Raw genomic sequence first — 23,417 nt, forward strand, 5'->3', positions numbered from 1 at the left:
TGTATTACTCTTATTCAAAAACATGCCCAGTAAGAAGTCCACAGCTTACAGTAAGTGATAAGAAACAGCCCTAATCATTTAGAAATCCCCTCTGCAGAGCTCCTCACTCACCCTGTCCTCACAGATGCCCACTGCAAAGCCCCACCACATGAGCGAGAAAACAGTTCTCAACTCCCACCTCCCCGCTCTCCCCTCTTCCTAAGTACACTAATTCTTCCATAATGTCAAAGCTCCTCACAGCTGAAGAACAATTCAAGTAAGTACAACCACGGCAAAATTAAAACAGCTAATGAACAACTGCCAAGACCTACTATGGTGGAAGAGAACAGGCTACTAGGAGTCCAGGCAGTAGGTGGTGATTTACATGTATTATTTTATTTATTTTCATTTACTAATACGTGATGGATAAGAATCCATATCCCCATCCCAGGAAGCCTATTGAAGATGCAGTTAAAATGAATTAACTTCCTAGAGCTGAAAATAAAAACAACTTTCCATTCATTTCAGGTATCTGTTAGGTAGACAAGGGGCTAGTTCATGTTCATGAACTGTCCCTTAGACGAGACGTCTATCAATGGCAGGCTTCAAGGGAACCTCTGGCACCAGAGAAGCATGCTGGGGTCACTTACTTAGTGATGTACGCCCCTAAAGAGCTTCGAATCACCGTGTCTGTGGTGAGCAGGCAACTCTCGGGTAATGAAATAATCATCTGTCCCTCCTGCCAAAAACAAAGGAAGTTTAGCACTGCCACGCTTTGGGAAGGATCTGTGAGTATGAGTTTCATGAAGTCCCTGACCCCACATCATCTACTGAGTGAACATTTACTGAACACCCCCATAACCCAGTAGTGAAGCCCCCATAACCCAATTACTGCCACCAACGAGCCCACCTGGGGTCTCACTCCTGATTCCCCGAGCTGGCAGGCACAGGCAGGGCTGCTGCTCTACTGCCAGGTTCTACAACCCCAGTGGGAAGGAAGATCTCAGGATGGGCTGACTCCCAGAGTCCACGCTGCACCAGAAGGGAATGCAGGAACACGCTGATGGCTCATACCACATTGTTCCCTCTCTTCCTCATGCCAGGAAATAGTGCTATCTAGAGGGCCAGGCAGATGCCACTCAGAAACATTCTCCCCAGTGAAGACAGGCACAGTGGCTTGCTCCTGTGGTCCCAGCTGCTCAGGAGCCCGGGGTAGGGGGATCACTTGAAACCAGGGGTTTGGCAACACCAGCCTGGCAACACAGAGACTCTGACTTCAAAAGGCAAAACAAAACCAAAGGCAAAAAACAAAAATGCTCCCCAGTCAAATCTGAAGGACAGCACGATGGCCTCCTCTCCGCACGACCGGTGCCCACCAGCTTAAGAAAAGGAAGCCCACCTAGCACAGCAGGGATCTAACTCTACCACTTGCGAAAGTACGGTTTTTAGTTTTAGCAAGTAAAGTAACAAACACCAGACACCAATGTTACACAAGTATAGACACGAATTAAAGCACTGAAAAAGAAACATAAGATTCTCCTTTCATTGTAACTGCCATCTAAGACGTTTACAAATACCAGCCAAGGATCTTCGGGCTTCGGTTTCTGGCCTCTGAATCTGTAAAGCAAGATTAAGCTGGAGTGATCGCCACAGACTCCTCCGGCTCCTACACTCCTTGACTTTCAGAAGAAAGCCAAAAACATTTGACAACGCACCCAGATCTTATTTGGGATACAACCCTCTATCAAAAAACGCTTCCGACTAAACACTTAAAATCTGTGCACCTCATGTGACAAGTATGTCTGTTTAAAAAGTTTAATAAAAACTCACATTTGAAAGTACATATGAAGCAACTGCCCGTCATCATTTCCTGATCTAAACAAAGCTCCTACAGATAACATATGAGGTATGTATCTTGCTCTCAAATTCTGCTTTGGAATAAAGTCAATTAGAATTTCCCTAGAAAATAAAAATCTGGGCAGCTTAGTGACTTAGCCAACCCTGTCTCAACCTAAAAATTTTTTAAAGGCTGGGAATATAGCAAAGGCAGACAGGCACGCGAGAAAGAGAATAAAAACCTTGCATAATAACGTGAACATACTTAACACTACTGAAGGGTACATGCACTTAAAAATATGTTAAAATGGTAAATTTTAGGTTGTATGTATTTACAATTGGAAACTTAAAAATGATAAAAACAACATAATAGGATTCTAACCTTGATAGATAGTATTCTTTCAGATGAACATGTGTATACACCTGAATTTAAAACAAATTAAACTGAGGAACTGACAATCAGTATAAGGGCTGGGAGGGCGGTAGTTCAGCAGTAGAGCTCATGCTCAGCATGTGTGGCACCTGGGGATACCCACCCAGCACCACCCTGCTCTGTCCCTGTAAAATAAATAAGTATATAAATTTAAATAATTGTAAAAATAAAGGAAGAAATTAGCATTTAGCTTTACAGAAAATTGTGCATTGTATAATCCTTTAAAACAGCACAGAAAATAGTAAAAAGAACCTTAGAGATCATCTGTGTCACTGAACTCCACATTTTCCGGGTGAAGAAACAGAAGCCCAAAGCACTGAGGTCTTGCTGGGTCAGGAGAGTGGGGAGCACCCCGGGGACGGGCTCCGAGGCCTCCTCGCCCACTCAGCAGGCTCCCTTCCCACGCTGCACACAACTCCCAGCGAGCAGTTTCCCCGGCCCACTTATCACGTGGCTTCATTTCTAACACTAGCTGGGGCACAGACTGCTACTGGCCTACCCAGCATGCCTTCTCTCCTCCTCGTACCAGCTGCATTTGGGGACACATGGCCAGGCAAAGGGGACCGCGCCTCCCCCTCAATAAGAGTCAGTGAGTCATGAACCCGATCTCTCACTAGCCTGTCAGGTGGGGCTGGAATGTTCTCAAAGGGACAAATCCTGCCCTTCCTCTCCCCACTGCTGCCTCCTGCTGCCCAGGAATCAAGAACCCTGAGGAGACTCAGGGAGTGACAGAGTGGGAAGAGGTCCGGGTCTCTAATGGCCATGGCCCTGGTCCACCAGCTCAGGGTGACTCTTTCCACACATGCTTAAATGACAGAAATACAGACTTCTCTACAGCAAACTTAATCCTATAGACAGAATTGTATTCAACACATCCATTAGGTGAGAAAGAGAAACGCCTGCACTTCAGAAGTACTTTTAATTCACTTCATTTGAATCCCAAAAACAAAGCAGCAAAAAATGTACAGAGTTTCAAGGATAAAAAAGAAGTTCTCACCCGCACAGGTTTCTTGCTCATCAGCCCTCTTCCCGTTCCTATGGAAGCAAAGACAAGAGAAGGGTGACTCCCACGACAACTTCAAGGTCCGAGAGCTCCCAATGAGAATACAACTGTGAATGAAGTTCAAAATCATCGGAAGATAAAGCTAGTGTCTCCCAGCCTTGGACTTCCAGGGAGGACAGGGTCAGAAAGCTATTCTGGAAAAGGGCCACAACCACCTATGGGTTTAGAATAGTTAAAAGGCCAGGTAAGGTTGAGACCTAAAGATCTAAAAGCAAGACTCTTGACATTATTTTCTCTTGATCAACTGGTGAAGAACTCCAGAGAACAGGAATCTGAGAGTGGCTTTCATTAACCATTGCCTGTCACACGGAAACAGAGAGTTAAACATTCTGTTTGCAGACAACAACCATGGTTCATGATCATAAACTAGGAGAGGCCCTAAGAAAAAAGGAGCTCTCTGAAAGTTTTGAGAAGCAAAATGGAGTCACCTGTGTCAAACCTAGACAAAAAGGAGCCAGGGAAGGCCAAGAAGGGAGGGTCTTTGCACTTGATTTCTTGATGCTATCACAAAATATTCTGCCAAAGTCACAGCCTTGCACAAAAAAATAGTTCCACAAGGGCGCCTGCCCAGCAATCGCCTGTTTCACCTGGGATTAATGCCACCCTTATTACTGGTCCTGGAGCCAAGGACAGCTGTTTCAAAACAACTTACCAAACCCTCCTCGTTTCTCCTTTAAAAGACCTGTCTTCCTTTGCTTCCCTGAACCTGAACCACAGTGCATTTTTTGGGAGCCATTCTCTTGTTATTTAGGCCCCCTGACTCACTCCTGGGGAACAAGTTCACCCACATCAGTGCACTTACCTAGGGCCACACACGGGAAATCATTTATCACGAGAGATGTAAAAGAAAGTTAATTTGCTTGAAGTTCAGTTCCCTAGTGGGTACCTGAATGATCACCTTAACGGCCAGAGGGAGCATCTGTGCACTACGCTCTAAGCTCTGTGTGAGCGAAACCATCTGCAGCCTCCCCTGGATGTAGAACTTCAGCGTCCTAGTCATCCAACTACCCCTGTGCCGCTGGGGCCCGGAGTCCTTTCAGGGAACATCCTGGTCCACCACTCTGGTCATCTCTAGCCCACACATGGGCAGAGCAGGGTAGCCTTGTATGCAGGCACACACAGCAAGATGTCCAGCTTCCTGAGAGACTGTGCCATAAGAAAATGTCCATCTAACCTCCATAATAAAGGATTCCATTTACAGAAGAGAATGTTTATCTGTCTCAGCTCAGGTGATTGTGGAAGTCTACAGCTTCTGGACTAACTGGCCCCACATACAGCTTCTCCAACATGTGGGGACCATTTTTGCAAACCAGCCAAGGACAAGTATGCTGAGGCATTCCCAGGAAACTCTCCTGCAGCCACACCACCCAAGAGAGAACACACATCTCAACTGCTTCTGGACCCTCCCTCTGCTTTAGGAAACTATTCTCACCTACTGGGGTCTGGGAAAATCCCATCAACCTGCACGTCTGAACAATAAAATCACCACAGGGATGTTGCCGAAAGCACCACTCACCGAGGTACACAAACATCTTTCCCGTATCTGCTCAGTAAACAATGCAGTCTAGTTTACAGAATATTCGGATTAAGGTCACTCATCCTATCCACTGCACAAGCTGCTGGAAAGATGAGTCCAATTTGCAGCTGGCCTCTGACAAGTGTGTCAGATTTTATACCTGTGGTGTTCAGGTGTTATACATACTCTAGACATTATATGTGTATATACATATATATAACATATACATATATTATACATTATATATACATAACGTATATATACATAATGTATATATAATGTATAATATATACATTATACATACATAATGACTTTAATTCATGCTTCTATGCTCATTTACCTTTTCTAATTTTCAAACTTTACTTCATCATTTTGTCATTCCTCTCTGCAGGTCACTTGCATTCACTTTTACACCAACATGAAGTACAAATAAATAGTATAGCTCCAAGGGAAGAAGGCAGAGAAAACCCAGCCCACTGTGAGACTCTCCCCAGGTTCTCCCCAAGGCCCTCACCTGAGAGGTTAGGCGAGCCCAATGCGACTCTCTTACCTGGAAATCGAGCAGGTATTAAATTTGTGTCTTCAAAATTCCTATCTTTCAGCCACTTCTTTAGCTCTATAAATTCAGGTTTGTGGCTCTCATTCACTAATCAGGAAAGAACATGATTAAAATCACTGTGTAATCAGGTTACCAGTTTAAAACAAATCTTTGATGAGGTGTATCAGGCAGATCACGTAAGACATTATTGGACCTGGTATATCCCCCAAAAATCTCCTGTGTTGGGCTTGGCCCTGTCAGTTCAGCAGTGCTCAGAGGTAAGGCCTATGGAGGGTGACCGGATCATGTGGACCTTGACCTCATCAGTGGATTAATCGATTGTTAGACTCATAATCTGATGACATTCCTGGGTGATGGTAGCAATTTTAGGAGGGAAGGTCTACTTGGAAGGAGTAGGAGGTCACTGACGGTGCACTCTGGAAGTGTATTTTGTTCCCAGCCCTTTCTTCTCTAATTCACTCTGCCTCTGGCTGCCATGAACCAAGCCGGTTATCCCACCATACCCTTTCACAAAGGTGTTCTGCCTCACCAGGGCCCAGAAACCATGGGACCAAGTGACCAGGGCCTGAAACCATGACCCAGAACAAAATTCACTTATTTCAGTGATTTTCTCACATATCTGTCAATGTGATAAAAATCTAATACAAAAGGGAATAAATTTTATGAAAAAACACAAATAATGTAATCTAAAACAGCAAAACCATTAACCTTATGACCATCTCCATAGATAAAATCCAACATCCATTGATAAAAATCCGACATCCATTCCTATAAAAAAAAAAAATCTCAGTAAAGTAAGACAGAAGGAAATTTTCTCAATCTGGTTAAAAATATCTTTATATATAACTGATACATATGATGGTAAAAAACTGTGAGCCTTCCTAAGATCAGGAACAAGACAAGGATGTCTGGTTGTCCCTCTTTCCCCCGCATTTCAATATTGTACTGAGAGGTCAGCCAGTAAAATGTATCTAGAAAAATACTCAAAGAAATCAAACTGAAAAAAAAAAAAAAAGTAAAACTTTTATTCTCAGAGGACACCTGCACACATGTAAAAGATCTAGCAAAGTCTACAAAAAAGCTAGTAAATTCAGCAACGTAGCAGGTTACATCAACACCAAATCAAATGTTTATTTCCATATATTAGCAATAAACAGTCACAAATTTTAATTTTAAAAATATCATTTTAGTAGCATCAAAAATATGAAAAAAAATTTTTTTTTGGATCGATAATCAAACTCAGGACCTTGCACTTCCAAGGCGGGCACTTGTGCCACTGAGCTATATCCCCAGCCCAGAAATATGAAATTCTTAAGAGATACATCTAATAATATACAGGCTTGTGTATCAAAAACTACAAAATACTACTAAGAACAACTAAAAGATAAATAAATAAGACTGTTCAATTGAAAGTTTGTGCCTTCCTAAAATTCCTACGCTGTAACCTAACCCCCACTATCACAGTACTTGGAGGGGGCCCTTAGGGGGATACAAACAGAGAGATGAGGTCATGACAGTGCAGCCTTCATTATAGGAGTAGAGGGGCTTATAAGAGAAAAGGGTGGGAGAGTGCATATTTACAGCTGCAGGGTTGGTTACCTTCATAGAACCTAAACCCTTCTAAAACCGACAGCCTCATAAAAAAGAAGAAAAAAAAGAAGAGATAGAGACCCTGTGCCATGTGAAGACACACTCAAAATGTACCCAGCTACCACCACAAAGACAGCTACCACCAGGAGCCAAGTCAGCCAGCCAGCACCTGATCTTACATTTTCCAGCACCCACTACTATGCAAAATCATTTTATACTATTTAAGCCATCCAGTCTTGGTACTTTGCCATGGTGGCCCAAGGTGCCTAAGACCTAGACAAAAATAAACTGAGCAAACTAAGGCATATACGGTAAGCCCTAGAACTACGATTAATAATTCAAAAAATATAATGAAACGACAATGAAGAAATGAAAACATTATATTAGAAATGATTTAGCACAAAGAACACTGTAAAGGAGAAACAGGAGCAAAGACAGATACACAAGACATATAGAAAACAAAACAAAAAATGGCAGATACAAATCCAAGTGTATCAATAATATCACTGAATGTCAATGGACTAAGAAATCCAGGCAAAAAGCAGTTTGTTAAGATAAATAAACAAGACCCAAGGAAATCCTGTGTACATGAGACACACTTTAGATTCAAAGACAAAGAGATCCAAAGTAAAAGCATGAAAAAATGCATGATACACACCATTGCAAGAGAGCTGGAGAGACTATTTAGTACCAGTCCAAAAAAAGACATTAAAACAAAGGTGCCACTAGCGTTACAGAGGAACATTTCATAATAAGTGTTACGCCATCAGAAAGATGTAATAATTATAGACATATATGAATCTAACAACACAGCCCTAAAATACAAGAAGCAAAAACTAACAGAAGTAAAGGGAAGAAAGGACAATTCTACAATAATAACTAGAAACTTGAAGACCTGTTTCAGTAATCGAGCACAACAACTGAGTACAAGATCACCAAGGAAAAAGCTGGCAACACAATAAACCAGGTGGCACTGACAGACATCATCCAATAGCAGCAGAATACACATTTTTCCCAAGTGCACACGAAACATTCTCTAGGACACATGTCGCGTCCTAGACACTACAGACCAGTGGCGGCAAACTATGGCACACTTGCCCCAGCAAGCTATTTATACCACTGAAAGCTCTGAAAGGTTCGCCATCACTGCTATAGTCAATAACAAGTGTTCCCAAGAATGTGGAGCAACCGGAACTCTCACAAACTGCTGGCGAGAATATACAATAGGGTAGATACGTCGAAAAACTACTTTGAAGATTCTTATAAAAAGTTAAACCTACACCTACTAAATGATCTGGCCATTCCACAGCTAAGTAGATACTCCAAGGAAAAAACCGTATGTCCAGATAAAGATTTGTACATGGATATTCACAGCAGCTTTACTGGAGACAGACAAGGACTGAAATTACCTTAGTGTCCACTGTTGGGGAGGAAAAGCTTTTTTTCAATTCTATTAGATTACTATGCGGGGGTCTGAAAATTAAGTTAACAAAATACAGACAAGCAAGTTTAAAAAAAGATTTTTATTTTCCTATTGTACGAAGGAACTCACAGAAAAATATGACTCATAGAGGCAATGAAAATGTGAGGATTTTGTACCATATTAGTAGGTTTACAGGGCAGTGTGTCGCTGTATTGCCCACAGTCGTCCCACCTCAGCCTCCCAAGCAGCCAAGACTACAGGCAGACCCAATGCCCATTTCATGAGCCACTACTATACACTAACAGACACACAGCACATGCTAACCACTAAGAACACTCAACAAGTTCTTCACCCTCAAAAAAATGGTGGTTTAGTTGGCAAACAAGGAAAGGCTGACATTAGTGAGAATTAGAAACGGTATTACCAAAACCCAGTTTTGAAGGCTAGAGAGAAAGTAGACAAGCAAGGAGAAACAAAAACAGATGTTCTAGGCCAGTGGTGGCAAACCTATGGCACGATGCATAGCAGCAGGCTGTTTGGTATCACTGAAAGCTCTAAGAGGTTCGCCATCACTGTTCTAGTCTAAGGAGGATTATGAGGAAAAGCAGAGGTGAATGTGGGAAGTGTGTTCATGAAGCAGAGAGCAGAGATGACCTATTGTACTAAGACATATGGAGCTACCAGGGTACGGCTCCCTTCTAAAGGAACTTGAATGTCAGGCAGGAGTTCAGTTCTCACATAACAGGGAATGAGGCTCCCCAGGGTTTCCTCACCAAAAGGCCAACATGGAAGCTGTTCCTTTAGAAAACTGGGTAGCAATAAATAGGACAGGAAATAAGGGTGTAAACAAACTAGCAAAGAACCAGCTGAAATCATCCTCATGACAAATAGCAGAAAGCACAGGAAGAAGCTAACCTAAAAAAGGTAAGGTTCAGCAGGACAACTGCTATGGAGGGCAAAGATGGATACTACCAGTTCAGAATGGTGCTGACATGTTTGAGGTCAACTAGAAGCAGTGTCACTAATTTTTATATACATAACAATTCCATTCACATAGCACTTTACAGTTGGCCAAGCACTTTCACATGTTATACCTCGTTCAGCCTGGGTTACACTGAGTTAGCAGTGATGAATTTACACCCACACCCTCCTATCCTACAGTAAGCTAGAAGATAAAACCAGAACCAGAAATCTGGGATCATCGTCTCCAGATAAGAGCCTGAAGCAATGAATTAAATAGATTCATACTACTCTCACCAGGGTTTAAAAGAATATAAGGGCACCATTAAAGAGTGTTCATTAAGACATAATCTCTTTGAACACTTTCAGAAAACCTATGTGTTTCTTTCATCACCGCCACCAAAACAAACAAAAGTACCTCCTCTTGATTCAGAACTTCGGGTGAGTTTTCGCCTTCTGATCCGGCTTGTTCTTCCTCTTCCCTTCTGCATACTACAGCTGTAGTTTCTGAGTAGATGCCTATTGTAAAATAAAAAGCACTTCTTAGTCTTACTTTCCAGCTGTACAATAATCACTGCTGTTTGTACCCTTTATTATAGAAATGAGTATTTTGGTAAACTTTCTCAGCAAGATGTTTGGTTCATTTTTTCTTCTTTTCTTCGTTTTGCAGTTGAGGCAAACTTGTATATTCAAAGTGTTTTTGTAGAGAAAAGATTCATTCCAAGCCCTAAATCTGGATCCCGCAGTGATGGAGGCAATTAAAATGTGAGGATTTTGTACCATATTAGTAGGTTTATAGGGCAGGGAGTCACTGTATTGTCCACAGTCCCAACTTCCTCTAAAACAGTTTTATCTTCAGGCCCTGTTGAATAATAACTGATCATGGCAATTCTGATAAATTATTTCATAAATATGTGCTGTGGGGATTTCCACATTTCAATCCTAATCAACATTTACTAAAGCACCAATTTAAATTAACTACACTTAGAATAAAACAGGAGCCACCACCCACTAAAACAAAAAAAAAAAAATCCCCCTTTCAGTCTGAAACAAACAGTGGCCTGTTCTTAAAGACCAGGATCTTCAAATGAATTTAATTAAGTGGGTGTTGGCAACGGGTTAGAGAGACCATGGGAGCCAAGAGAGCATACAAGCATAAAATCTAAAATGGATACTAGAGATTCTGCACACTACTTTCTTAAAAGCATAAAAATGAAATCCATTAAATACAGCAGTATGAGGCAGGCAATAGACTGGAGCTTCTTATAAAGACAGGACTTAATGCAGCTATTATAAAGTACTGCTTATGCTAGTTTAGAAAACTATGCAAAACATACAGACTAAAAAAACAAAATAAAGTTTTAGAACATTATAAAGCAAGTGATCCTTATTGGGCTTGCTTCTGTGCACATCATACATATTTAAATTGTATCAAGACTTTAGGGATGGTTATTCAAAAACGTCCTAGACTTTTACTACTATTTTTGTATGTTATTTTGACATACATACCGTATATGAGTACATAAACGACATAATATTATTTACATGCACATTTACATAATGATACAGCTGATTTTAAAAGCTACCTCTAAATAAATACTGGGAGAGAAATTAATGACCAGAAATAAGTAACTGCTGGCCGTACTCACACCCAGAAGCTGCACGTTCATTGGTTGCTGTACCGGAAGTTGGGAATCAGGTCCCAGCGCCACGCGCGGTCGTCCTGCGCGGTGTGCGGGGCTCGGTTCACACCAGGGCCGCTAACTTCCCTCAGGGGTCCTGGTGACCGCCACCGGGAGCAGGAGGAGCCCCGGCAAGAGGCACCGTCTGCACCCCAGAGGCCTCACGCTCCCCCACCGCCTCGCATTCCAGGCGGGTGATGTCAGGCTCTGGTCTCTTCGCAACCTCGCGCGCAGAGCAACAACGCCGACCAAATGACCCGATGAGAGGTTACAGTAGTGCACAATCCCCGCGTGGGTGTGCGAAGGAAACCACTTCTTTTCACACAAATTTAATACTAAGAAAAGCCGCAGCGCGACCCCGCTTTCGTTACCCAGGCAACGAAAGGTCGCAACCCGGAAGTCCTTCTCAGTCTCCTCCGCGCCGGCCGCTGCCTCCAAGATGGCGGAAGATGTACGGAAGCCGGAACAGTGTTCTAGGTGATCTAAGAAGAAATACGTAGACTAAATCGCGGAGGGAAAAGGTGAGGGTCGTCACTCCCGCCAAGTCCTCAGAGCTCCCTCCGCCGCTGGCCGCTTCCTCCCAGCGGGCGCATGCGCAGCTGTCTAGTTTTTTTTGGTGGTTTTTTTTTTTTTAAGCCCAAGGAGCGAAGCCCTCAACCTGACGCCTCTCCCGGTGAGCCCAGGGTATAAAATCCCAGTGGCCCGCGGGCAGCGATCTGCGCCCTGAAGAGCGCCTGAGAATCTTTTTCTTAAGCAGTTGCTCAGACCACTGCCTGAGCCCAGCCTCGCCTCTCCCGCCGACCTCCGCCTCTGTACCTGACTCGGTCCTTCCATCCCCCTGTCAGGCTGGCCCTGCCTGGCCCTCACCCCACCTCACCCGTCCCCCTCCGTTCTTCTGCCAAGACCCGGTCTCACCCCTTTTCGTGACTGCACCTCCTCCTCCCATTTCCTTCCTGACCCACACCTACCTTGCAGGGGAATTCTAAACACTTCTGTGCATACTCCATCCAGGAGAGGGAGCTCGATTTCTGCACCATTCATCCTTATTATGAGCTTGATTTCTGGAGAAGACTAGTAACATCAGAGTGGAGAAACCTAGCAAGTACTACCTTAGCCAAATAGCCAAGGATGTTATCAGGAATAAATAATGTGAATAACATGTTCCTGAGGTATTCCTCCGCATAACCCAGTTCTATGAAAAAAAAGACAACAAAGACAAGTCCCAAAACGTCTGATCCGTAACCTGAAAACACGTTTTCTAGCATGAAAAAGAAATTGTCAAACTGTCATAAACTAAAATATGACAACTAAATGTAATGTGGTTTACTGGAGGAGGCTTGGAACACAAGAATATTAGAAAACGAGTGAAATATAAATAGCACGTAGCATTTAGCACTGCTACTCCAATGTTGGTTTCTTAGTTGTGACAGACACACTATAGTAATAGGATAATTGGAGAAAATAGATGAGGGGTATATGATGTTCTGGTATTACACTTCTGAAGTTTGGAATTTGTTTTATTTGGGTGGTTTAATTTATTTTTCCTTTGTGTGTGTTGGTTTTGTTTTTTTGTTTTGGCTTTGGTGGCCTCGCATGCTAGGTAACTGCTACCTCTGAGTTACATCCCCAGTCCTAAAATTATTTTTTTTTAAGGTGGTTGGCCTGGAAATACAGTTCCTGGTTAGGAACTATTAAAATGTAAATTTTAACAGGTTAAAAATTTTAAGGGTTTCAGCCCAGCATGATAGTACATGCCTGTAATCCCAGGAGAGGGATTACAGGAGAGGTTGACTAAACCCAGGAGTTTTTTTTTTTTTTTTAAGGATTTATTTGATCAGAGATTCATGAATATGGCAGCTACAAATTAAAAATGATTTTTTCATATGGAAAGGACACCAGTAGAAGGCCACCGTAGAATCAATGTGAAAGCAGAGCAAAGCAACTGAATTTGAACAGTTGCCTCATTTGAATTCTTCCCATGGTAATTTCAAAGCAGTGTAAAGCAAACTTGCCCACCTGTAACTGCCTAGCTTACTTCAATTTCTTTTCAATTCTGAGTTAAGTTTTGGCTTACTTACTTGGAACCAGGGCATGAGTTTTCCCCTGGCTTAACGGCCTCCCATTCCTTTTGTTTGTTTTTTGGAGTTTGTAGGCCTTCTTTTTCATTAACGTATTTTAGCAGAACAAAGAGGTTCAGTGACATCATCAAAGGTCAACCTTACCATGCTTGGGAAGTTGGCTATTCAGTCTACCTTTTTGTGTTTGTTCCCTCCTGATCTCAAGATAATTGTTGCAGCTCCACCCATCATATTCTTATACACCTGCATTGTGTTATTTTAATGTTTTATATTGCATCTTTATTTTTTATTTTTATTAGTATATGTTTGCAGAGCATAATGAGTGCCTTCATCATAGGGAGTTGGTACATGGATATAACGTATCGTAATTCTTTTTACATCCCCTTCCCCTTGCCTCAGCCCTCTGTCTCTCCCACCCTCTATCTCTTGGTTCCCCTCCCATTTGCAACACCAACAAAAAAATCTGTCTCCATGTTTCCTACTGGATAGGAAGAAAAGAGACAGGTATAATGTGTCACTTACTGTTAGAAAAGAGGAAAATAATGTATATTACCATTTTGTGCATGGGAACTGGCAAAGATTCTCTCCTTGACTGTACTAGTTAACTTCCTCTGAGCAAAAACTTCTCCGGTAGAAACTACAGAGGCTTAGCACAACTGATTCCTTCCACCTGTTTTTCCATAGAAGCCTTTAACAAAGGTTTTAACAGCTCAAGGTTGTATCTCTAAGATGATGTTAGTGATCTCACCCCTTAAGTGCCTTCCTGAGAATTCTCAAGGCCTCCAAAAAATCAACTATATATAACTAACATCTGACTTTAGGACCCTGACCACCCATTGTTCAATCATTTACTGAAAAGAGCTTACAGTTGTGAATTATTCCTCTGTCCCTCCAAGATGTATATGTCTCTGTCACCCTCAGGAGTGTCCATCTGAAAGACCTTGGGTATAGGGCCAATAAGGAGATCAAAGTATGAGTTCACAAATCACATAGTTTCTTGTTATACAAAGAGGATTTCTTTTGTTACAATCACAATGTGAAGAGGGAGAAAATAATGTGAGCAAACCTCACAGGAAATATACTCCATTGACACCTAGTGAGTCCTCAAATAAAATGCAATTGCTCCACTGGGCATGGTGACGCATGCCTGTAATCCCAGCACTCAGGAGGCTGAGACAGGAGGATCATTCTGTGTTCAAGATCAGCCTGGGCTACAAAGTAAGCTAAAGGCCAGCCTGAACTGCATAGCGAGACCCTGTCTCAAAAAAGATTAAAAAAAAAAAAAATGGAATTGCTCCATTAGGATAGAAGCCACCTCTGTGGAAAGTAAAATCTAATGATAGTTGGGGACAGTACCTTTCTCTGAGAAGATCTTGGGAGAAGCCGCTTGAGCACTGGAGCAGAGACCTCCAGGGAGACATAAGGTCCACCCGGGAAGGAGGACAGTGCCAGGTTTGAGAGAATGTTTCTGACAGAAGGAAAAGATCACAAAAAGTTCTCAAATCTGGGTCTGAAAGATACAGGTCGCACTCCTGGAGACGAGTGTTTTCTTCAAGAAGGCCCACATTGGGTGTCATCAAATATCCCACTCTCTAAGGGAAGGGGACTATACTCAGAGCACCATGTAACAACTGTGTTTGGGATCAAAATTCAAAGCTACATAACAGACCTGGAAGGCATTTCTTTGAAATGTAGTCATTAGAACTGAGAGGGCCTGTGTTTTTCAGTCTTATGGTTGAAAAATTTGGATTTTTTTTACCCTTGATAATTACATTTTGTCTTTCTTCCTTATAAGTTTATTTTTTAGCTTGTTTTAATTAGTATATGTTTCCAATGCAAACTAATTACATTTGTTTTGGGAACTGGTACATATAGATATCACATCTTAACCATTTTTACTTCTTCTTCCCCTCCCTACTTTCCCAGCTCCCTCATCCCTAGGACCTCTTCCATTCTCCACAAAGTCTACCTCCCTGTTTTTATTTTGCTTTTCAACTTATATTTTTGGCTTCTCATATAAGAGAAATCATGTGATGTTTAACCTGTGTCTGATTTATTGCAGTTCATGGTATCAAGGTGCATGCATTTTCCTACAAATGACTCAGATGTATCTTCAGGGTTGAGTAAGACTCCATTGTAGGTATATCACATTGTAGGTATATCATATTTTTGGCTTCTCATATAAGAGAAATCATGTGATGTTTAACCTGTGTCTGATTTATTGCAGTTCATGGTATCAAGGTGCATGCATTTTCCTACAAATGACTCAGATGTATCTTCAGGGTTGAGTAAGACTCCATTGTAGGTATATCACATTTTCTTTATGCATTCATCTGTTGATAAACCTATAGGCTGCTTCTACAGTTTAACTATTATGAATTGTGCTGCTGTAAACATAGGTATGTATACATCACTGTAATATGATGACTTCAACTCTTTGGGGAAGAGTTACCTGAAAGAGATAAAGCTGGCTCACACACAATTTGTGTTTTAAAGAGACAAAAAAAAAAGCCAACAAAAATGATACAGAATTTCAAAACAAGTTGATAGGAAATCAACAATTATATTGCATTGTTATCTTCAAAGTAGTTGCTCAGATTACCAGGTACAGGCATGCAAAATTGATCAAACAGTGTAAGTACTAACGGTTCTTTTCAATGAACAGAAATTAGTAGTACAATTATCTTAGCTATCTTGTGTGTGTATATACATATATATATATATGTATATACACACACATATATATATATATACACACACTCACATTTTTTTCATTCGTTTCTCTTTTCCCCATCCCAGTTGTTCTTGCCTTTTGAACAGTTTTTTCCCTTTCACTATATCTATTGTATCTTTTGGATCTTATTTACTCTTTCAGTTTCTTACACTAGGAAGACAATACGATGTTTACACATGCAAGTCTGATTTATTTCACTCATGAGTATGGTCCCTAGTTGCATCCATTTACCTATAAAAGCCTCAAGTTTATCTTTCTTTATAGCTGAGTAATAGTTCATTGTATAAAAATACATCTTTTTTATCCATTCCTCAGTTGATGGACATTAGGTTGTTTCCAAGATTTAGCTGTGACAAATTGTGCTGCCATAAACATGGGTGCTCATATTTTGCTGTGGTATGATGTTTTCATTTCTTCCAGGAAAATACCCAGAAGGGGAATAGCTGGGTCAAATGGGACCTCTAATCCTAGTTTTTTGAGGAATTTCCATACTGATTTCCACTGATGTCCCCCCAAAACCAGTCTACACTCCCACCAACAATGGAGAAGGGTTCTTTTTTCCCACCGCTGCACCAGCATTTGTTATTGGTTGATTTCTTGATGATAGTCATTTTTCTGGGATGAGATGGAATCTCAGCATTGTTTTAATTTGCATTTCTCAAATGACCGATGATGTTGAACATTTTTTCATATATTTATTTGCCATTTATATTTCTTTATGTAAGAAGTGTGTGTTTATCTCAGATGCCCATTTTTGTATTGGGTCTTTGAATTTTGGGGGCCTGATTTTTTTAAAATTCTTTAAATGTTCTAGATAGAAGTCCTTTGTCTGACGGACAGTTAGCTAAAATTTTTTCCCAATTTGTGGGTTTTCTTTTCACTCTTTTGGAGATATCTTTTGCTGTGCAGTAAGATCAGATCCCAGTTGTTGATTCTTTGAAGTATTTCCCATGCAGTTTGGTTTTTGTTCATGAATTCTCTGCCTACCCCATGTCTTCAAGATTTCTACCTACTTTCTCTTCCAGTAGATGTAGTGTTTCTGTTATAATATTTAGATCTTTAATCCATTTTAGCTTTAGTTTAGTACATGGTGATAGACATGGGTCTAGTTTTAGTTTTCAGCATGTTGAAAGCCAGTTTTTGCAGCACCATTTATTAAACATGCTTTCTTCCAGTGAATATGTTTGTCCCCTTTGTCAAAAATAAGGTGGCTGAGTGTATTTGTAGCTGTGTCTGTATCTTCTAATCTGTCCCACTGATCCTCAGGTCAGTTTTTGTTTTTTTTGTTTTGGGTTTTTGTTTTGTTTTGTTTTGTTTTGTTTTGTTTTTTGCCAATACCATGCTGATTTTATTACAGTCAGGGACTGTGATGCCTCCTGCCTTGGCTTTGTTGACCAGGATTGCCTTTGCTATTCTAGGTCTTTTCTGGTTCCCAGTGAATTTTAGAAATGTTTTCTCTAGATCTGTGAGATATGCTAATAGTATTTTGATGATAACAATCAATGTAAATGGCCTCAAATCACCAATTAAAAGAAACAGACTGGCAGGGTGGATCAAGAAAGAAAATCCAACAATATGCTGTATACAAGAAACACATTTAACTCAAAAGGAAATTCATAGACTGAAAATGAAAGGATGGAAAACAATACTCCATGCAGCACAAACCCAGAAAAAAGCAGGAGTAGCTATTCTGTTCACAACAATGTGAACTTCAAATCAAGAATGATCAAATGAGATAAAGAAGGTCACTACATATTAGGGGAAAACTTCAAGAGAAAGAGATAACAATCATAAATATGTATGTACCACATACGAGAGCACCCAACTCTATAAGACAAATACTAATAGTCATGAAAAATCAACAACCAGTAACACAGTTGTAACGGGGGACCTTCACACCTCACTGACACAAAGAGATAGATCAACTAGACAAAAAACCAGCAAAGAAATAACAGAACTAAATCAAACTTGTTTTGTTCTTTTGAGACAGGGTCTCACTTATGTATCCCTGGCTGGCCTCAAACTCATGGTGATCCTACTGACTCCTATGGGCTAGGATTACATTTTTAGTTCTTTGATGAAATCTCCATACTGAATTCCACAATGGTTGTACTAGTGTATATACCCACTGACTTATCTCTAGATGTCCCCCCAAAAACCTCATGGGTCCTAGGTGGGGCTTCTCAGAGGCAGGTGGATCTAGAATGTGTGGTGTGATGCTGGGATTAAGGGTGTGATTACTAAATCAGTCCAATGATAAATTTGACGTAGTTCCGAGTGTGGATAATGGGAAGGCCCACTATGGGTGTGACCGCCACCTGCCCTAAGAGTGGGCAGCCTAGATACGATATAAGGGACAGAAAGAAGGTCGAGCTTGCTGCCTTGTGTCTTCTGCCTGCCGTGAACTGTTTCTCCTCTCCTCTGTTTCTCCTATGACCCTCCGCCATGCCACCCTGCCTTGGAGCTAGCCAGCTATGAACTGAAACCTCTACAAACTGTGAGCCAAAATAAACCTTTCCTTCTTTAATTTTGGGTGTTGGGTACTTTGTCTCAGCAACAAGAAAAGTTAGACACCCAACAACAATGTAGAAAGGTTCCTTTTTCACTGTAGCCTTGGGCAGCATTTGTTGTTTTTTGATTTCTTGATGACAGCTGTCTTTTCTGCAGTAGAGAAGAATTGATCTTGCTGTTGCTAATTACCAGTGAATAGACACAACCGGCCTTCACGTAGAGTGACACTGTAACTTTTCACTTCCTAACTCCTGGAGCCCCACCCCCATCCCATCCTTATTCCTCACCCTGTCTTTAAAATCACAGTCTGTGGAAGGGTCAGTAGAATTCCATTCACCTCGGACCTTGCCCCTCATGAAATGGTTCATTACTGGTTAAATTCTAAACTTGCCACTTTAGAGTCATCTTGGTTTATCTTCACAATATTAAGTTGCTTAAAGTTTAATGACTACTAAGCAGCTGAGCTAGGACACCATGCTCCAGCAAAGCTTATTGACTCTATTAAACAAATATGAAATAGAAAAAAAAAAATACAGTGTCAAATTCAGTTCTCTGAATTTCAGTTCACAAAAAAAGGAAAGGCCCCGAGAGCTTTGTACTTCATAGTTTAACAGCCTTTTCCAACATGGTTCAGCAGACACCATGGAACCCTGTTCTTTAAGAGAAATTAAGTAACGCTTGTGATGAGTAGGTAGCAATGATGTCAATTTATTCCACAAACTAATAGATGGAATAAAATATTTCTGCATATACCCATCAAGACAGTTGCACAACTTTGACTGTCACCATGAAGTCATGTCTAACAACTTACCCACCAGCAGTAATAATAATATAGGAGACAGGGCATGTCAAAGCTGCCCAGGGAATTGAGCGGGACACGAGATCCCAGCTGAGCACCAAATAATTCTCAGGACCCCATATATGGAACTTCTGGCAGGTTCCCACAAGATCTGGACTGCATGTAAAGAGGTAGACTCCAGGGAGAGCTTCCTATCGTGGCTTCCGACTATAACCCACACTGCATTTCCTAGACGCAGCATGTACTTTTATTTTTTAGATTTTTTTTCTCCTGTTCTGCCCAAGTTCACTCTGCAGAGCTGACAACTTGTCCCATACCCATTCATCCCTCACATTTCAAGTAAACTTTTGGTATTGCTTTTGGCTTGTCTCTTCCAATTCTTTGTTTGAGGCAAGAAGGACCTAGAATACTTTTGATTGGGAAGCTATTTCTAAAGGAACTCCCTAGTAACAATAAGGAAGACCTGGGGCCACCACCTTTATTCCTTGCTTGTATGCTTTTACCCAAATCATGTGGAAGTGCTAGGTTTCAGGGATCCCTGACAAACACACCAGAACTAAGACCCAGGGCTGGGAATATTATTCAGTGGGAAAGGGCTTTTCTAGGATGGGAAAGGACCCTCAATTTGATATTCAACACTGGGCCTGGGGACAGGAAAAGAAATTCTCAAGCTTAACAAAGAAAGGTACTCGTAAGCAATCAAACTCTAACCCCTCCACATCCAAATGTTATAGAAGAAAAAGATACAAATCCTCCAAGTAGAGCTTTATTCACAGGCTTTAAATTATGGTGCTTTCCAAAAACAAATATTTAAAATATTTCCAGTTGCTAAATCTGTCAGTCCTTTCCTTCAGAATTGCTCTCCTATTCTTACAGCTCCTTTCCCAAACTCAAAATATAAACTTTATAGTTCAACAGTTGCATTTAAAAGGCAATTTTCATGTCCATCTTTTAGAGATTATTTGGTGTATTTGTCCAGTATTCATTTCCCATTCCAAGCATTACTGTCTTTCTGTAGTACCAATTTTGGAATAATTATTTCTGTCCCATTAATTGTTAATGCAACATTTTCCAAACACTAATAAAAACAAAAATAAACCCCTTGCTTCATTTGCTTTTAGTTACTTTGAAGAGTTGGCTTCTTTTTTTACATTATTGTTTTGAGACCCAGTCTTCCTATTTTCCTAGGCTGGCCTCCAACTGCTGATCCACCCACCTCAGCCTCTCAAGTCGCTGGAATCACAGGGATGCAAATGATACCCAGATGCTTTTAACTGACTTTAAGAATCCCTAACTATGGAGGTCACATAGCTGAGTTAATATATTCTTAATCTCCCACTAGCTTGGCTGTACCTGAAACCTCTGATATGGGTTCTGACATCCTTTCCTAAATTGCTTTGCAAGTACTCAAAGACTGCTTTTGTCAAAAGCACAACCTTTGCACTTGGGCCTGTGCTGGTGTCTCATGCTGGTGGCCCATTAGCATCTCCCCCTCAGAGCATGCTAATACTGCAAGATTATGAACATGCATCCCATCACAGCCCTAAATTTGGATTACACATGCACAGGCACTTACTCCAGCTACAGCCATCTCTCTCCTCACCTCAGACAGCTCCATTTCTTCATGCTGAATATCCTCAAGCCCTGTCCTAGAGGAGGCAGAATTGAGACTTGAGATTCTCCCTCCATGCTCACAGCCCTTGTGAATAAACTTTTCCCCTTTTGCAAAGCTGATTATCTCAGTGATTGTGATTCTGTGCAAAGAGAAAATGTGCCTGCTTTGGTAACATTAACTTCTTGTCAGTATATGATATGTGCATATTAAATATTCTGGAGAATTCTAGAGCCTATTGACCTGTCAATTTTTTTTTTTTTTTTTTTTTTTTTTTTGGTACCATGAATCAAACTCATGACCTCAGGCTTGCCAGGCAAGCACTTATACCACTGAGATACATCCCTGGCCCAACCTGTCAATTCTTAGGTAGGTACCATGACTAAAAGGATAAACAACCAGTGTGAAAATCATGATCCGTGATCCATGATCCATGATCCTTTTTTGTTTTGCCCTTTTAAACAGCAGGACCCTCGACATGTTCCACATTCCCTGCACACTATTAGCTCTCGCTAAGAGAATCCACTACTGAATCTAACCCAGCCTCCAGAAGGAAGTGGCTAGTGGTGTGCAGGGAGCAGTCAGTGACAGAACAAACATACACTGGGATAGGGGAGGAAATCCCAGGCTGCTGAATTAGCCTGGGAGGAAATGAAAATCCCAAATTTTACATATAGTGTGAACTTTACGTATGTAACATTTTTGACCTAACTAAAGGGTAGAAATGGGGAGCGGATGCCTGGTTGTGTGAAGACAGGGTTGGCTGGGAGCAAGTGAGGAGCTTGACTGTAAAAGACTAACTTGAGTGACGCTTGTGCCGATGGAAATACTCTGTGTCTTGAGCATGGAGGATACACACCCCACAGGTGTTATAGAGCTGCAGAAGAAAAACAAACGAGGACACAACAGGAGAAAGCCATGATAGGTGGATTATTGGGTGGTCAGTATGTAACTGGTACACTACACTTTTGCAAATTGAGGAAAACTAAAGTGTAAGGAGTGTATTATCTTACCACTGCATGTGAATTTACATCATGTTCTAAGAACTGGATTGGAAATTTACCATCAAATAACAACATGATTTATATATCTTTGTAAAGCAGCACTGTGCAAAATAACCTTTTGCAATGACAAAAATTCCTACTTCTTCCCTGCCCAGGATAGTGGCCACCACTTATATAAATATAGCAACTCAAGACTGCAGTTTGTACTGCACTAATTTTCAGTAAGATTTAAATGGCCACATGTGGCTGAATGCTACCTAAGTGACAACGCAGAAATGAAACTTGATCTCACGGTCCCTTGTTATTTTGGCATAAGGAATAAGCAGTGAGAAAACTCATTTCCCTCCACTGAATCAGTTCATAAATTTTCTGAGCATGATTCTATGATTTCATCCTAAAATAAAGATAAACTTGTACATCCTGAGCCAGCCCTAGTGGCACATATTTGTGTGTCCTAAATACTCAGGAGGATTGCAAGTTTGAGGCCAGCATTGGCGCCTTAGCTCAGTGGTAAAGTGCCTGTCAGGCAAATCCACAGAACTAACAAAGGGAAAAGGGTCCCGATGTCTTAGTCTGAGGGCAAAAGAACGCCCTGATGCCCGCTTCCACGTGTACAATGCAGACCTCATACCCAAGCTGGATGAAGGTCTTGCCAGTAGCCAGATGGGTAACTCTGGGATGATTTAGTAAGGAATCCCCACAACTCTCAGAAAACCTGGTGAGAGATGAGCTAGAGGCTTGGCTGTCATTTACTTTAGAGAAAATCAACAGGCACTCATCCCCTTTTGGTTTCTCCCAGCATTTCACAACTCTCCTTCTGATGACTTCGTTGCAGCACTGATCCTTAAAACACCAAGGAAAAAGCCCACGCAAGACCCATTTCTTCAGGCACAGCTGCGGATGGTTGGTTGGCTGAGGAATGTGAAGCAAACCTCAAGAACCAAGAACGAGGGGTCAGGGCAGAGCTGCTCAAATAGCCAAGGCCAGTGGTTCTTCCCTGCCAGCAGCCACCAGCCCTGACTGGAGGGGACAGGGTGGCAACGTCCTGGCCTCACTTCCTGAGCTCATTTCCCTTTCCCAGGGCTCTGCACAGTCTGCCTGGCTATATCCCTCCCAAAACTCCCGCAGGAGAAAGCCCAAGCCCTGAGCCGTCCACAGTCTGACCCCACTGCCTGCAGGTTCTTTTCACCTCCCAGTCAACCCGCTCCAGGCTCTGCACAAACACAGAATCACGTTTCTCGCTTTAAACTGCTCTAATACACGAGTAAGAAGACAACCGGTGACCCGAGAGTCACTAAGTACACACGAATGAAGATGATCGGCCGCTTTTAGAAAAACTATAATATGTGGCTGGGATTTGGGCGTTTACAAGCAGAATTTATGCTCGAAGTCACCACCCTAATTATCTCTGCACCCACAAGGATGCCGCGGAGCCACGCCCTCGGGGGCGGGGCCTGCGCTTGCGCTATTAAGCCAGGACCCTGCCGGAGTCCCAGGCATCCACACCCAGAGACCTCCAGACACAGGGCTCCGGGTCGCTACTGGATCCGCGCTCCATCAGGAAGCCTGGCGCTGCCCGGCCATGTCGTCCTGCACCCGCGTGGCGCTGGTGACCGGGGCCAACAAGGGCATCGGCTT

The 23,417-nt window shown here is 41.8% G+C and overlaps 2 protein-coding genes across 10 annotated transcripts in view; one reads left to right on the forward strand and one right to left on the reverse strand.

The window, feature by feature from the left end:
* Positions 1-11,500, reverse strand: part of Setd4 (SET domain containing 4) — a 24,242-nt gene extending 12,742 nt beyond the window's left edge. The window contains exons 1-7 of one of the 9 annotated variants that reach the window (XM_013504518.1): positions 11,413-11,500; positions 9,778-9,878; positions 5,378-5,473; positions 3,246-3,283; positions 2,198-2,238; positions 1,557-1,596; positions 630-718 (exon numbers count right to left, since the gene is read on the reverse strand). In XM_013504518.1, the coding sequence (XP_013359972.1) occupies positions 630-718; positions 1,557-1,596; positions 2,198-2,238; positions 3,246-3,283; positions 5,378-5,473; positions 9,778-9,850 (377 nt within the window). In that variant the 5' untranslated portion in view covers positions 9,851-9,878; positions 11,413-11,500. The other 8 variants (XM_013504516.1, XM_005375712.2, XM_013504521.1 and 5 more) reach the window with 8 other exon arrangements.
* Positions 11,489-23,417, forward strand: part of LOC102017197 (carbonyl reductase [NADPH] 1-like) — a gene marked incomplete in the record, with an annotated part of 14,945 nt that continues 3,016 nt past the window's right edge. Inside the window, 2 exon segments of the mRNA XM_013504561.1 lie at positions 11,489-11,562; positions 22,615-23,417. Of these exon segments, the coding sequence (XP_013360015.1) occupies positions 23,362-23,417 (56 nt within the window).

The sequence above is a fragment of the Chinchilla lanigera genome, unplaced genomic scaffold (genome assembly GCF_000276665.1).
Source record: "Chinchilla lanigera isolate Chin_1 unplaced genomic scaffold, ChiLan1.0 scaffold00006, whole genome shotgun sequence".
Classification (NCBI taxonomy): domain Eukaryota; kingdom Metazoa; phylum Chordata; class Mammalia; order Rodentia; family Chinchillidae; genus Chinchilla; species Chinchilla lanigera.